Source organism: Emydura macquarii, unplaced genomic scaffold (assembly GCF_026122565.2).
Source record: "Emydura macquarii macquarii isolate MOO-44397 ecotype Brisbane River unplaced genomic scaffold, CSIRO-AGI_Emac_v2 contig_1876, whole genome shotgun sequence".
Taxonomy (NCBI): Eukaryota; Metazoa; Chordata; order Testudines; family Chelidae; genus Emydura; species Emydura macquarii.
In genome coordinates, this window is record NW_027132013.1 from 22,628,136 (window position 1) to 22,644,902 (window position 16,767).

The following is a 16,767-nucleotide window of genomic DNA, read 5'->3' on the forward strand; positions in this document are numbered from 1 at the left end:
TTATTCCCCTCTATTTGGCATTGGTGAGGCCACATTTGGAGTATTTTATCCCGTTTTGGTCCCCCACTACATAAAGGATGTGGACAACTTGGAGAGAGTCCAGCGGAGGGCAACAAAAAAGTTTAGGGGGCTGGAGCACAAGACTTATGAGGAGAGACTGAGGGAACTAGGCTTGTTTAGTCTGCAAAAGAGAAGAATGAGGGGGGATTTGATAGCAGCCTTTAACTACATGAAAGAGGGTTCCAAGGGGGATGGAGCTAGGCTGTTCTCAGTGGTAGTAGATGACAGAACAAGGAGCAATGGTCTCAAGTTGCAGTGGGGGAGGTCTAGGTTAGATATTAGGAAAACATTTTTCACTAGGAGGGTGGTGAAGCACTGGAATGGGTTACCTAGGGAGGTGGTGGAATCTCCATCTTTAGAGGTTTTTAAGCTGCGGCTTGACAAAGCCCTGGGTGGGATGATTTAGCTGAGGTTAGTCCTGCTTTGAGCAGGGGGTTGGACTAGATGACCTCCTGAGGTCCCTTCCAACTCTAATATTCTATGATTCTATGTGGATCACAGAACAGGGCACAGTCTTCTGCTGCACTTTGTACTGGGTATTTTTGCTACTATAGCTATTTGAGCATCCAATGATAATGAGGTCTCCAATATGCTTCCATACTGATTAATTGTATTGTCACAAACCGTGCATCACATCCTTAATGCTCCAGGAATAAAGGGAAGCTGCTGATTAGGGATTTATGTACTTTAGTCTGCAGGAATGATCACAAGGCTGAAAGTCAGGAGGTCCTGAGTTTTGATCTTGGCCCTGCCATTCACGTGTCATGTGGCCTTGGCAGAGTCACTTCACCTTTCTCTCTGTTTCTCCATCTGTAAAAGCAATTACAGTACTTATCTATCTACCTCATAGAGGCATTGGGAGGATTAATTAGTGAATATCTATACCATGCCTGGCACTCTGTCAGCTCTATATAAATGCTAAGTATTGAGATTAATTATGTATTTCAGTTGTCAAGTGTGCTCATCCTAAGTGCTGAGCACAAATATGTTCAAAAATACATGTTTCTAGTAGAGAATTGAAAAACCAAACAGAGACCACCAAAATTCAGGCTGTTCCCATCTGCCTACAGTGGGTGAAACCCTAGCCCTAATGGAAGTTTTGCCACTGACATGAGTGGAGGGGGCTTTCCCTCATCATCCCTATCTCAACCCATGAGATCCTGGGAAAATAGCTCATTCAGGATCTTGTCTTCCCCATTTTCTTGATCCTTCTGCCTGCCCCTTCCTACTTAAGCCTGGAGACTGTCTAAGTCAATAGGAAAGATAGGAGGAAAGCTACAGAAATGGTAGTTAAATGGGAATTTAACAAAAACTGTATCTTGTCTGCCATTAGAGTGTGGCAGTGACCCTGTTAAAGACAGTGACATCATGCCCTATGTTTAATATTAGAAAGTGTGAAAGAGATCCCCTGGTGGGTTACCAGAAAAGATCTATTAGCTGCTCAGTCTCACTGTTCAGATAAGACTTTTAAAAAGAAGAGAGCCTGTGAAGTGTCCTTTGAGTGTTAACGTGTGGCGGATGTGTAATGGGAGAAGGCCCTAACTTGTGAGCAGGGAGAGCATTAGTAATGAAAGTCACAGAGGATAGTTTGGTGTCCTGGGCAACCTTGACGCCAAGTTTCTCTTTTGAATCCCTACATGGACTTAGGGGAGGAAAAAACAGTTTGCAGAAGGAAAAAACAGATGAGGGCTGTTTCTGTGTACAGAATTTCAGTGGCTGAAAGAAGATTCAAACTGGTAATTAACAGGGAAAAATCACCCAGCTTCTGAGTCTCATATACAGTCAGTGCAGTCCTCCAAAGGCAATTGACAATGTGCTTTGAGACACACAAAAATTATCTCAATTTGCTGTCCTTGCACAGCCATTTCACTGTGTCAGTGGTTTGAGGACTATAGGATTTGTCACAATATATGTTCAGTTTCTAGTTCTCAAAGTCATAATGGAAAAAAAATTTCTTTCAGTGCTGAGAACTGAAACTTGGCATACTTTTTTTTTTTACTTGTGAAAAACTGAAGTAGATCCTGTTGCCTATTTTATTCTAACCGGCTGCATTTAATCCCTGAAGGAGAAGGATTTCAAGAGAGACATGACCATAACTAGCTCTTCAGAAAGAGCTGCTGTTCTTATTTATTTTAGAGCAGCCACAAGCATGCAGTAAGCACTTCACAGAAAAGAGGTCCTTCCTCTTACAAACTTACAGACTTACAAATCTTACAGACTTGACCAGCAGTTGAGGATCCCACATACACGAGGGGGATGAGATGAGAAGGACCCAGGTTACAGAAATAAACTGGCGCAATTATTCATTTGGTGATGCATACATCCAATTGTAACAGAAAATGGCTGTGAGGAGATTCACAGTTAAATGTGAAATGTATCGTGATGAGCAGGCTTTCAACACTTGCCCAGAATAAAAGGAGGACTCAGAAAATATCTAAGGTTGTGCCCCACTGTGCCTGCATGTTGGACAATGTATGGTATCTTTCACACTTAACTGGTTGAACTGAAAAAAAAAATCCTCCTCTGTGTGTTTATGACATGCTGAGGTAACACTCCTACATACTGTCAAAGGATTTAGTAGCCCAGGTGCCATTAATACTAATAATACTTGACACTTCAATAGTGCCTTTCACTTGAAGATGTCTGTCTGCTTCGTATTAGTTCATTAAACCTCACACCACTTGTTCGGAATAGGTAAATATCCCCCATTTTACAAATGAGGAAATTGAGGCACAGAGCTGTTAAATGACTTAACCAAGGTCACAGAGCAGGTCAGTGGCAGAGATAGGACTCCAGGGTTTTATTCCTAACTCTCAACCCCGTACTCAAATCACCAGAACAGCAAGCTGTCATTAATGTAATGGAAACTAGCGGAGTCCTCGTCCAGCTCCAAACTAAGAATGAACCAAAAAATGTGACCACCCTCCTGCAATCTTTGTATTGACTATAAAGATAATTCCAAAATAATACTACATGACCCCCACAGCCTCAGCCAGAGCAGGCGGCTTATCAACTCCCAGGTTGCCTTCTTCCTAGACTTGGCTGCTCCTAGTTTACTTCCTTGAGGGACTATCCATCCCACTAGCTCCCTTTTAACAGAGTGCTCTTCCTACTTATTCAGAGTGGACTCTAATGAGTCGCACCAGCCCCAGTGAGTAATTGTCCTGCAGCTCCCCTCAGGGTTCCAACGCCTGCTAACAGAATGGAGAAGAGGGGCATTCTGCCTTTGTGTTATGTGAAATTATCAAGCTAAATCTTCATTCACCATGCTGAAAATGTACCCCACCATATGCAACTAAAATGAATTAATTCAGAGGTGAAGCAAGGATTTCTAGGAGATCAGCTGTTTGATGGAAGTAGAGAAGATGGAAATGACTGCAGTCCATGAACAAGTGCACACCCCACATTACCAGGAAATAGGTTCTATGTGACATGCTCTTTCAATCTTATTGAAAGATCTTTGCCCAGTGATCCAGGAGATGGGAAAAAATACTTGGCAATAATCTTGGGATAAAATTCCTCTCTGGCCCCAAAGATGACCACCATGTTAGGCCTGTGTGTATGACAAGAGTCACCATAGATTTGCATCTAATCTCATTTATAACCTGAGATACAATAATAATAATATCCAAGCAATTGTCCATACTTTTCCTCTTACCATTTGATAGAATTTTTTTTCATTCTCTTTCACCTGGCCAGTTCAGAAATCAGAAAGTCACTTTTGTAATTGGAAATCTACCTCCTCCAGGCACATACCATTTCACAGGATGTCACTGTGTCTTGGGAGGAGGCTCTGAGGTTAGGAGAGGAGAGGTGGCTTCTGTGTGTCATGTTAATTTTGCTGCTCCCCTTGGTTGCAGGCGGAAGATTGGATCAATGAGCGCATGCAAAAACTGGAGGACCCTTCCATCCGAGGCCTTGGCAACCTGCAGGACAAAATGAAGTTGCTGCAGAAACATCAGGTCTTTGAGGCTGAGATTCTGGCTAATGAGGAGATCATCACAGCTGTTAACAAGGTAACTCCCACACTCTGCTACTATCTCAAGATTCTTGAAGGTTCATTCTGCAGAAGTAGAGCGGGCGGGAGCTTAAAGTGAGTGTTAAGCGTTCCCCAGCATTCTATCAATTCTCCATCTCTTTCCATTTGAACATCCCTTTTTTGTGTGACAAAAATCCTGGTAATATTCCATAGAGGTGATTGAAATGTCATTAATTCACCGTAGGGAGTTCCATTAATTGTCCACGTATGGTTTCCAGGGGACGTCTCTGTTTCCGTATTCCCTATATGGGAAGGAGCCACTGACTTCGGCTGCTAGTAATGCATCTTCCTAATCTAGAAAAGAAGATATCATACCATGTGTGAATCCTCTTCTTGACAGTGAATCATCCACTGGAAGATGTGTTTGTCTGAAATATCTTCCCTTACGCTCCCAACCTCTGAATTTCACCTTGCCAGTGGAATACTCAAGCCTAATGTTCTTGACTGCATCAGAATAATGCAGACTTTCCTGCAAGTTATTGAAAATAATGACTGAGAAGTCACAGTTTGAGGACTCTTGTGGTGGGGCTTACTGAGGGGGGTGTGGGTGGGAAGATAGATGTCCTCCTAGAAAGACCATGTAACCCTTCTGTTAATGGTAAACTTTTTTTCTAATTCTCTCTTTTTTCTGACACGAAGAAAGGGGAAGCCCTTGTGTCACAAAGCCACCCAAAATCAGGGGAGATCTGTCGTAGGACCCGTATGCTTCAGGAGCACTGGGAGAAGCTGAAACGGGCTGTTGCTGCCCATGGAAAGATGCTGGAGGACATTCGGGACTTCCTGGAGTTTTTACAGAAGGTAGACCAAGTGGAGGCCTGGATCAGGGAGAAGGTACATGGACTCTATTCTTTAATTGGGGCAAGCAAACCCAAGCAAACCCTGTAGAGAACTGTCTTTTAGTAATGAACATTTGATGATCTTATCACCTTTCAGGACATTTACCTAGTATCTTTTGTCCTGGAGGATATTAAAGTACTTTACAGATTGTATATAGGGAATACCACAGCAACTGTTAAAACATTCTGCTATGTTTCCATGCCAGAGTTGGAATTTGGCCAGGATGCCAGTATTAACATTCCTATTCATTCAAAAAGTGTCCTGGGATCTATAGTGAACAAAGGGGTCAGGGCTCTGCTTTTACATTTCCTCTGAAACAGAGATATGAAAGAAGAATAGAACCTACCTGAAGCACCTGAAATCCTAGACTCATTAATTGTGTATTAAATCTGAAACATTTTCCTTATAAGAATGAAAAAACAATCACCTTGTCCAATAAAACATATATAGGGCCTTTCTTCAGAGGTCAATAATTACACTTCACTTACTGGGCACATGCTCTTAAGGATGGGGAGTTGGTACTAAGTGGTGCAATGTTTTAATGCACAAGTATTTTACAAATGTAAATGTGTTAGAGGGTGACCTTGCCGTATTCTCTGAACATCAGTCTACATCACAAAACTATACAAAATTTAACATCATTGTCAGTCTCTGCTCAGTAAAACCTAAGTCCTGCAGAAAGGGGGTTTCTAGACATGGAATGAGATGCATTTTCAGAGCTGGGGAGCCAGGACCATAGGAAAGATCCAGAGATTTTGCAGGTCATGTTTTAAAATGCACTTCTCTGACTCACAATGTCAGAGAAACTTGCAAAATGCCATCCCCCAGTGCACCTTGCTCTAGCCAATTATATAACTACTTCACTTTTATGAACTCTAAAATCCACTGCATGGAGAGAAAAATAAATAGAGAGATGTATTTGGGTTTCAAAGTGAGGGCTCCACTACTTGATCTCAGTAACAAAACACATCCTTTAGATGGGGGAATCCAATCTCTATTCCTTGTATCAGTTTCTGCAAGTAATGGCACATCATGCACTGTGCCAGGACATTCAGTAATCAAGGTGCGTGATATTCAGGGACACAGAATACTCCACTTAAAACATTATTGGACATTGATGTACAAAATCTCCATCACAAAGAATATTGGGGTCCTGGAGCGTGTGGTTGTGGGATGAGTGAAATCACGTTTGGTTTATCAGTAAAAGAATAAGCCATGGGAAATGATGGCTGCTTGCATTTCAGGCCTGAACCAAGTCTCATGGTTAGCTGAATAACTGCCTGGCTGTTTTTCCTTTCCCCAGGAAGTGATGATAAATATTGGTGATGTGGGGAATGACTATGAACATTGCCTGCAGCTCATGAAAAAGCTGAATGACTTCCGAGGAGCAGCATCAGGGGTAAGAGACATTTCCATGCCTAGTCCCCTATACCTGATATGGCTTAAACCAAAAGCCAGCTTTTCAACACAGAAGTGCACCAGAGCCACTGAAGCGGTTTCATTTTCCTTAGGGGAAGGAAGAGCAAAAGAAAGAGTAGAGGGCTTTGCCAGTTCACAAGCTGTTAGAATAGCTATTATTCTCTCTCCTTACATCACTGCAGCAAATGCCTGATGACATCTAAACTGAACTGTACAAATGATCACAGTGAAATCTGAAACTTGGGATTGAATTGCAATCCTGAAACTCTTTTGAGTGATCCTGGGCTAGATTTGGAATGAGCTTCAAATGGATTACACTTTTGGGTAGAAACTATGCAAAATTCAGTGGGTTCCACTCCAAATCAGGCAAAACTTGGTGGTTTCAGGTGATACTCAGTTTGGATTGGTTTGAACCTGTAACACACTCCAGACCTTCATGAACTAAACCTCCAAAGAGGGCGCCCATGAAACCCCCTCCCTCATTTCCCTCCTTGATATAAAACTGCCAAGTTTCTTGCATCTCTTCATCTAAATTAGGTGTGGTTTTGTGCCTTTTGTGTATACTGCACATATTACGTCACTAATAATAATTATAAAAGAACTTCATGGGAAAATATAGTTACACTTCACAGCAATGTTGTATAACGGCTGCCTGGTTCATCTTTCTGTTCTGAGCTCTCCAAGATCCTCCTCTGCGGGGGTGAGTCACTACAGCTGCTTTTGTCACACCTCAGTGGGATGTGCTAACTTGGGCATGGAACCATCTGGAACACTCACAAACGGGTTCTGTTATGGAACAACAGCACACTACCTGCCTGGTCCAGTTTTCTTTGCTGAAAACTCTGAGTTGTTCTCCATGGCAAGAAACTGTAGCAGGCTTTCTCACTCCTCAGTTGGTGTGCTAATTAGGGCACAGGCAAATAGGTCTCATTATACATTCAAGAAACAATAGCTGTGTTGTGTTGCTGACATGCTAGCCTAGGAAATCTAATTAAGATTTGGAGGGGGAAATATTAGGTCTGTCTGTGGGAGTTTCCTTTAGCATTATCTGCCAGGGTCCCTATGTCCTTCCCCATTTACTGCCAAATTCTTTCAGAACATCTCACATCTTCCCTTTCTGTCCCCTAATGGCAGAAGGAGAAGCTCTTACTATGCATAGAATGAGACCCCTGAAATGCCTGTGGCCTGGTTAGAAATTCTGGGCTTTCCTTTCCAGTGCCTCCAACTTCAGGAGTCCCTGTGAGAAAGCAGTAATGTTGCATTTAGGCAGAGAGCCAAAACTGCCACACTTCAGCAATGGAAAACCAATGAAGTGAGACCAGAAAAGTCCAAAAGAAATCTCCATTGGCCCATCAGCCCTCACCCGCAGAGCTAGTAGCTAAGGGACAGTATAAAGCGGCTGATACAAGTAGTGGCAGCCAATAAAAAGAAGAGTTAGGAGTGGTGGCAGTGGGGAGGAGGGGGGACAATATAATCCTCAAGTCACTCTGGGGGTCTGGATAGGGAAAATCTTGCCTTTTCTATCTATAAGTAAGGAAGATCTTAAGTGGGTTGTGTGCCTCAGAAAATAATGTAGTTTAGTGGTTTCTGCATTAGATAGCAGAGAATTTCCATCATAGCCAGTTCTCCTGCACTCTTCTGTACAAATCTCCTATAGGAAGAAACTGGCGTTGTAGATGCTGTAATGATCACCCCATAACCAGTGCTCAGTCATAACACTATTCCTAGGGTGACCACACGTCCAATTTTTAACGGAACAGTCCCATATTTAAGCCCTCTTGCAGGTGTTCTTACTTTTTCTTAAAAATTGGCAAATTGTCCTGTATTTTCTGCCTACTGATCAGTACCAGCTTTACAATGGCGCCAAAGCGCGTGGCCCACACTCAGAAGGGGCCCATAAGGAGATGGCTGCAGCACTCTGGCAGGTCCTGCTGGCCAGATCCTTGCTTGTCCACCAGCCGCCTTCCCACCAGCAGTGAGCAGTGGGCGGGCACAAGGGTCCAATGGGGGTGGGCGTGCAAGGTTGGTGGCGGGGCAAGGTCACAGCACACGGGGCTGGGCCACTCCTCCTGCTGGTCAGTCAATGCTGCCCCCACCCACCCACCTACCCGCTGCATGCCGGCTCCAGGGCCAATCCCAGCTCGGACAGTAGGGCCTTGTCCCTAGGCCCATCTCCAGCCAGCTCTGGCTACGCGCTGCAAGCTGCTGTGGCCGGTGAGTGCAGGCAGGCGGAGGCCTCAGGTGAGGTGGGGAAGCCGGGAAGATGCAGTGCCAGGTACTGGGAGAGGCGGGCATGGAAAGTGGAGGGTGCCAGGCAGGGAGGGTCAGTCGGTCACACACCCCCGGGTGTGAGAGAGGGGTAGGAGTGTGTGTGTTACACCCTGTGTGTGTATATCCCCCAGCCAGTTCTGCATGCCCCCCCCACAGAACCCCCCGGCCAGCTCTGCATGCCCCCCCTCCCCCCCCACACACACATAGATATATACAAGTAATTTTACCAGGTATCCTGTATTCAGCACAGGGAAATATGGTCACCTTAACTATTCCACATAGTGACACAAGCAGAGAGAGGCTAGGCATGGGTAGCTGCTTGCACTCTTCCACACAGTGATTTTTTACCAGTCTCACCGGGTTACCTGCCAGGCAAACCTGGGATAATGGTGGTGAGTAACCATCCTAGGAACAATGGTCCCCAGCCTGTTCTGCCTATACATCTTAGCTCCATGTTGCTAGTTCCCAATCTCCAGCGTAGGAGACTGTGGAGGTCTGATTCATTAGAATAGTTTCTCCTGGATCAAATAGATTATATTCAATAGAGAATGCTTTCAGTGTGTTCACTTTCCAGCTGTGCGTCACAGAAATATGCACGCTGGTATGTGCGTAGCATATATAAAATGCAGATGGAATCAATACTTCTATTATTCGAATGCTGGCTTCCTGCCACTGTGCCTGTACTCAACCCATGATTAATATCTCCCTGCTGAGTATGTGATTTACTGAACTCACTGCAACATTCAATATTTTTGAGTGTTGGAATGCCACTATTTTGCATTCAGTGCCACGTACTGTTTAGAACCAGCTACAGGTCATGCTTCAGAAGAACATCTTTACTGTGGCATAGCCCAGATAATGAATTACGTGCAAATATTATTCTTTCCATAGTATATTATGTGGTAAGTAAGCAGAATAAAAGATTGATACATTCTAAGGTAGAATTATGTTTTAAAAAGAGAATGTGGTGATTTGTTTAGCAGCTGTCTTCACTCTGATTAGATAGGAAGCCTTTAAGGCCCTTGTGTAGAACTCTGACCATTAATGGTTTCACAGTGATGTCCCTCCTTGACTCCACTTCATCTTTATCTGAGACTGATACAAGAGTGCTGTATCAGGGAAGAGCATTCCGATCTGAGATCTTCTGTGCAGCTGGCTTTTTCACACACTAATGGAATGCCGTAACTTGGGCACAATGATGGGCATTTTGGGCACATAAATGATATCTTCTTGCTCTGGTCTTGTAGGAGGTGACAGTGGATGATGCCCACATCAGAGCCATCAATGCCTTGGCCATGAAACTGGAGAGACAGAACAAGGAAGAGGTGAAAACAATATATCAGCACCGGAAGCAGCTCAATGAGAAGTGAGTATACATTCCAGGTTCTGAACGAAGAAAAGTTCCATCAAAGCTGTTCTAATGATTTCATGGCAGGAGGGGAATGGTAGTTTTCTGCTAGGCTGGGTGGGTTGTAGAAAGCCTGAGGATACTTATGCAAATGTTATCCTTTTAAGCACCTTCTTCCACAAGCATGACATACAACATACTGGCTTCCACTTCCAGCCAATAGAGCTTCCTTCAAAGAAGGCAGCACTTCAGTTGGCCAGAATGGTTTCCCATTTAACAAAGCATAACTCATCTTTCCAAGCATGGAGCTGAACATGCTGCCCCACAATGCTTTCCAGGCCAAATACAAGAATGAAGCCCTGCTCCTTGGCGTGGTAGCTTAGCGTACTTCTAATTGGTCACTGGGTTGCCCCAAAGAAGTTTTAAAAGGATGTCTTTCTCCCTTCCTGCTATGGTAGAGTCTCTTGGCTGAGATGAGCATCGCTTGAAATATCAGGTCTGACAGGGTCAGACTAGATGGCTACTGGAGAGTGCTAGAAGGCTAATATATCAGCCGCAGGCTCAGCAAGTCCCTTTTCCCCTGGTAGCTGAGCAGGGGTTACTCGAGGTTAATTAACACACCTAGAGCCAATCAAGGCCCAGCCCAGGACTTGTTAAAAGCCTCTCCTCCAGAGAAAGGGTGTGTGGCTAGAGTTGTGGGAGTGAGGTGAGCTATCAGAGGGTGTGAGCAGGCAAGAGGCTGTCAGAAACTAAGAGGGTTTAGGAGAAGGAGCAGAATGCTGGCAGGAGAGAATCCTGCAGGTACAAAGACTGGGGGAGGGAAAAACCCTGCCTGAAAAGGGCAAAGGACCTTTCCCAGGCCTGGAGGCCAGAGGGAAAAGACCCTGCCAGAAGGGAAAGATAGAACTGGACATTTGGATTGGCACTACCACGCCCAGTGGGGTTGTCAGAGGTCAAAAGCCTCCCCTGGCAAAGAGGCCAGGAAGGACCCCTGTCCATGCAGGGTACGGACATTAAGTCAAGGGGCATGGGGAAGTAACCCAGGGAAGTTAGCAGCTTTCCTGAAGCCACAGCACGAGGCTGCTAATTGTAGGGTCCCTGGGTTGTGGCCCAGAGTCAAAGGTAGGACCAGGCCCCAGTCCTTGTCCCCTACCAGCCATTCACTGGAGGGGCAAGAGCCCCAGCAAAGAGGCAAGGGCCTCTGAGAACCGGAGACAAGACTGGGAGCCAGCAGGGAGTGGCCATCTTAGAGAGGCTGTATTACCCTCCCCCACAACTAGAGGGTGGAAGAACACTGAGGGGTGAAGCAGTTCCCTGACCTACCACTAGAAGGAAGTGCTGGACCCACAGAGGTAGAGGCAGAGCTTTGCCACACAGGGTAATAGACTCCTGGAGATACAGGCAATGGAGCCAGACTTGGGTTACCCAGCCTGACCTCTATATTTAACAGAACAACTCCATACATCATTTCCACTAACATCTTATCAAATTGTCTCTGTTTAATATCTGTCCTACAACAGGTTTTCTAGCTCTCCTCCGAGCTGCTGACCCCACAGCAGATTCTCTTTCCTCTCAATAGACACTCATTTTCTCTTTGCTTTCTGTCTGTTACCACCATCTTCTGTCCCCGAGCTGACCCTGTCTAGCTCCAAACTAGTACCATCCCAACCCCCTAAAAAACCTGTATTCCTCACCAACTTTTCTCACTCCTGCTAGTTCACAGCCCAATGGCCAGATTGGGAACTAGCAGCATGGAGATGAGGTGTATGGGTTCATTGAGGGTTTTTGGCAGTTGGGTCAGGAGAACTTGTTCCATGCAAGAGTCCCTACCCAGTGCTGGGAACACTCCCTCTTATCTCCATCAGCAATCCCCTTACCTAAAATATCCTAAAACAGTAACTTTCCTACAAGTTAATGCTTTACCTAGGAGACACATCTGAGCTACTGTGGAAAGAGGGAGTCACGGGTGGAGGGAGCTCAGAAATTCCATTTTACCCATGTTTGAATGTGATCTACCTGCTGCGCTGGAGATTCTGATATTCATGCTCTCCTCTTAACTTATCTTTTTCAATAAAAGGTGGACCAGTTTCCATGGTAACCTGAATACATACAGGAGGAAGCTGGAGGGAGCCCTGGAGATCCATGCTTTAATCAGAGAAATTGATGACATCACTGAGAGAATTAGTGAGAAGGTGAGCTGCTCATGATTTTGTTAATTGAAGGGGTTTCACCCATTGAGAAAATTCACTTCATCCTGTAGATAAGTGGGCACTTATCTATGCATAAGTGGATAAACTCCCATCAATCCAACTACTAGAGAGAGAATGAGCATTCAGAGGTGACCTTTTATAATAGCCTTTGTGCAAAATAGGAATGACAAAACATCTTTAAGCAATCCGTAAATCCTGGAGCAAGCTCAGCTAGAGTAATATACTTCTTTACTGTCCCTAGGATTTCCTATGAATCAGAGTCCGTAGAAAGACTAAAATGCAGTCAAATATAATGGAGACTTCCAGATGGAAGGTATTGATAGTAATTGTCAAAAATTCCAGATTAGGGTCAGAAATAATGTTCTTCAGTTAATATTGAAATACAGATTGACTGACACTTTTTAGCTTGGTGCCTAGACATTTAGGAAGTGGATGGCTACTTTAAAAGGGACATAGCAAGAAGCAGTGGATAAGATACTAGACTAAGATAAGAGATTCAGGGTTCTATTCCCTGCTGTGCCATTGACTCAATGTGTGATGTTGGGCAAATCACTTAATATCTCACTGCCACAGTTTCCCCATCTGTAAACTGAGGCTAATAATACCCATCATTGCTTTTTGCTGAGATCTATGAAAGAAAAATACTATATAAAGGCTAAGTACTATTTCACATGAATGATTTTATATATCAGCAGACACACATATAGTAGCGCTTGTTAAACTTGGTAAATAATTTATTGTAAAATTTTCCATAACAATTTTTGCAAATTAATGCCATGTTCTTCTCAAGTCTCCAAAATTTCACTTCCAGCAAAATTTTGAGGACTCAAAAATTCCCCTCAGATTTTCACAAAATGCATTTTCATTGTAATTTTATGCATGATAAATTTCCCATGAAAGTCCCTCTGTAGTTGTCTTTAACTATTAGTATTTTAGTTTATGGAAAAAAAGACAGAGAGGGATGGAGCAAAAGAGAAAGTGTCTCTCACATTTATGTTACATACACAAGCATGCAGATGTATACTAGGCAAAGCAAGGTTGGAACTGGCCAAGGAGTTTTGAACTCTTGTTCTACACCTCCATAAATGGCACACAAAGTTGTCACTATCACTGCATTGTTGACATTTAAGGGGCCGATAAAAAGAAGGTTTGAAGAGAGAAGGAGAGAGAAAACATCTGAAGGAGCTGAGCTATGATCCTGTCGTTTTTTCTCCTTCTTCTTCCCCCCCCCCCAAGAGTGCACTGATACAAGCACTGGATTACGGGAAAGACGTGGAGAGTGTGGCAAACCTGATGCGAAGACATGAGGAAATGGAGAGGGAAATCAGTGTCATCAAGTCCAAAATGGAGGTCAGAAACTGGGGGAGGAGGGTACAGAGTGGGGCTGCTAAAACAATGCTCTGTTTTCGTTTCTTTGTCTGTGCTAAAATGCTTGATGAGCTCCTTCAGAGAGACTTAGTACAAGATAGAATGGGATGGGAACATAGCAGATAGAAAACACAGAGATCCTCAGAGCAGACTTCTTTATAATGAACGATTGTAGTTCCTTTGTGTGCTCCTCAATCCCAATTTGTCATATGAAATGCCCTCGTTTCTGAAGTATCAAAGCTGAGAAGGAAGGGAACATACGATTTTAATGTATCATGTTTCTCTTGTCTGGAGATAGTGCCACATCTCGGTGCTGGATTGGACCTTCCCTGAATTTGTGGAAAGTTTGGCTCCAGATCCCTATTACATCTTTGCAACATGGCTTCTATATCAGTAATGGACTAAGCCAAAAGCTTGGATCCATTTCTCTTCTAAACTAAACTGGAAAAACGCAACAGGCACAATTTTCAAGTGTAGTCCTTTAAACACAATGTCCAAACATCACATTTTAATCCTCTAAGCAGCATATATGCATGTAAAATATGAGCTCTTTAGTTGGATACAAAATGGTCAGAGACCAAGATAAATCATCTCCTCCCAATTTACAACTTTTAGCCCCTTTTGTCAGGCGACATCCTTGCCAGGTGATTAGAGTTCTCTGCCAAGTGACTTCGTTGCCATGGCAATCTCTCCCCTGTTAAACCTCATTGGGAGCCATCCTATTGTTTAGAGCAACTCCCCTTCAATGGAAGAGCACTTGCCTTCAATGACCCTCTTCTGCTATTCTTTTGCTACCAGCCTTTGGACTTTCAGCCCAACATGGAGGCAAATAGACCACAGATAAGTCAAAAGACTGCACATCCAAAATGAAGTTTGCAGCCTGGTAAAGATAAATTCATAAATTATGTAGAAAGATTCCCAAATAGGCACACAGGTCACATGAGCTAGTGATCCCAATTTCATTACCAACTGAACGCTTAGGGATAATTACTTATTTTGAATGCATGTATGGAGGCCACAAATTTCTCTCAGCTTTCTTTGAAAAAAAATACATGCAAAGGCAGAGACTGTGTGAAACATTCATAAAATAATACCCCACTGGTTAGTTTTCATACTATAAAAATGAGGTGAGTATTAGTGAAAATCCTATATATTTATTGTCTGTCCCACACATACTATTAGTCATGTGCTGCAGTACATTTAATGTGGGATGAGTATATTTTCTGATGATTCCAGCCCCACTGCATCTATACACACACACATTTCCTTATGGCTTAAATCTGCCTGGCAAAATTCGATTCACCAGAGACAAATATGTTTTCTTGATGGGCAAGTAACATTCTTCCTTTTAAGTTTTTCACTATTTATAAATATATATTTATCATTTCACCTTTGTGGTGGAGGGTGGAGAATCCAGATTGTAATCATGGGCAATTTGGACAGGCTGCGTTAAATAAGGGCACTAGAACTTCACTAAACAGCACTTCAGTTAACCACAAACCCACATTGAAAATGATGTTTTGGGACTGCAGTTTACTGAAGCAGAGACAAAAGAGTTTCTGATCCTGTGATGAAGGTCAAGCCAGTGTCAGTAACATCATGCTCTCAGCAGGCCAGTGGGAGTGCACAATGTTACTTCCTGGCACTCAGTGATGCCCTGAAACAGAGCTAGGAATTGGCTGCTGGCACACCTCATTCATAGCATAGTATAGGCCTCAAACAGCATCCATCCACAATGGACCAGCTCCCCTTTGTTCATATTGGTGATGCTCTGCTGTACCATTATTTAAGGCCCTATCCTGGCGGTTTGTTTTTTCACATGATCTCTGAACTGCAAAACTGAGTAGTGCACCATTAAGGAGAATTAGAGGTTCTACTGTAGATTTTGTTTTGTTTTGGAATATTCAGCAAAACCTGTAACCTATAGCCAATTATCTATCAACATTCGTTTTCATGGGCTTGATGCCCCTACACTGTGAGGTTCCTTAATCCCACTTGTAGCTGCCATCATTTCTCATTCAAGGCACCAATATGAACAGGCAAGAAGACCTCCTGTTTTAGTCACCTCTCACACCAATCATACATTCCAATAAACGAGAGAAGCTTGTCTCTCTCACCAGCCGAAGTTGGTCCAATAAAAGAGGTTACCTCACCTGTCTCTAATATCTTGGGACCAACATGGCTACAACAACACTGCATACAGAGAAGGTGAAAGCATTCTTAAGGGTGAAATGTTCAAACATCAGTACCTAAGTGGTGCCAATAAATGTTCACCCACACACAGAAAAACAGCATCTGTAAGTCTCGACTGACGTGTGTGTGCAAAATTGCATATAATTACTTGTTTTGCTCATCTGGATGATTTATTTGCAAACAAATGTGGAGTCTGGGCGTGCAACAACTTGCCACAATTTTGGCACCCATGTAATTGAAAACTGGGCTCTAAAAATAAGCCACATTCCTTTCCTCCAAGCGATTGAATGGAAAGGCTAGCTCATAGGAGCCAATACAATAATAAATTTGAGTAAATGTAACCCATTATAAATCTCTCCTCAGACATTGGAGTTGGAATCTTTCCGCCTTTGCAAGAGAAATCCATCCATAAATGACAAACTAAGTAAAAAGCAAAGAGAGATGAAAGACAACTGGCTACGACTCCAAGGGCAGGCCAAACAAAGGTAAAGACTTCTACCAGGCTACTATCTGAACCTCTGTCAGCAGAAACAGAGCTGCTCCTTGGGGCCCCAAAGCCATGGGACACCAAAGTTCCCTGAGGACTTCATACCATATCCAGTTCAGACAGCAGGGCTTTCCTTCTGCAGCAGAATGTGGTTTCATGGAATTTAAGTTCCACATACACATTTTTTATGTAAAATGAGTCCAATAAGGCTGTGGTTTACCCCAAAAAATAATCTCTCTAAATTCCCCCAAATCCTTCGACCAGCCTTGGTGAGATCATTGTGTGCAGGAGTTATGTCTGGTGGGGACAAAAGATTGTTTCTCAGGCCCATCCAAAAAATGCTAAGGCTGACTCGGAGCAAGAATCATCACTTAAGAGAATTGTTGTGAAGGATTTATGGTCACTCCAGTTCCAAACTCTCATGAGGAATCACTGAAGAGAATAATCTCATTTTAGTGATTCCACTTCAGCTTGCAGCTACTGTGAGCTCAATTTAACAGCAACACTGTAAGGAGTTGTATGGGAATGCTGGCTG

General features: G+C 43.5%; 1 protein-coding gene across 1 annotated transcript in view; it reads left to right on the plus strand.

Annotated features, from left to right (window-relative positions):
- SPTBN5 (spectrin beta, non-erythrocytic 5) overlaps window positions 1-16,767 on the plus strand; it is a 128,531-nt gene that overhangs the window by 70,800 nt on the left and 40,964 nt on the right. Inside the window, exons 32-38 of the mRNA XM_067557931.1 lie at window positions 3,921-4,076; window positions 4,739-4,930; window positions 6,240-6,335; window positions 9,874-9,992; window positions 12,052-12,166; window positions 13,421-13,534; window positions 16,109-16,230. Coding sequence (XP_067414032.1) covers window positions 3,921-4,076; window positions 4,739-4,930; window positions 6,240-6,335; window positions 9,874-9,992; window positions 12,052-12,166; window positions 13,421-13,534; window positions 16,109-16,230 — 914 coding nt within the window. The remainder of the gene's footprint in view (window positions 1-3,920; window positions 4,077-4,738; window positions 4,931-6,239; window positions 6,336-9,873; window positions 9,993-12,051; window positions 12,167-13,420; window positions 13,535-16,108; window positions 16,231-16,767) is intronic.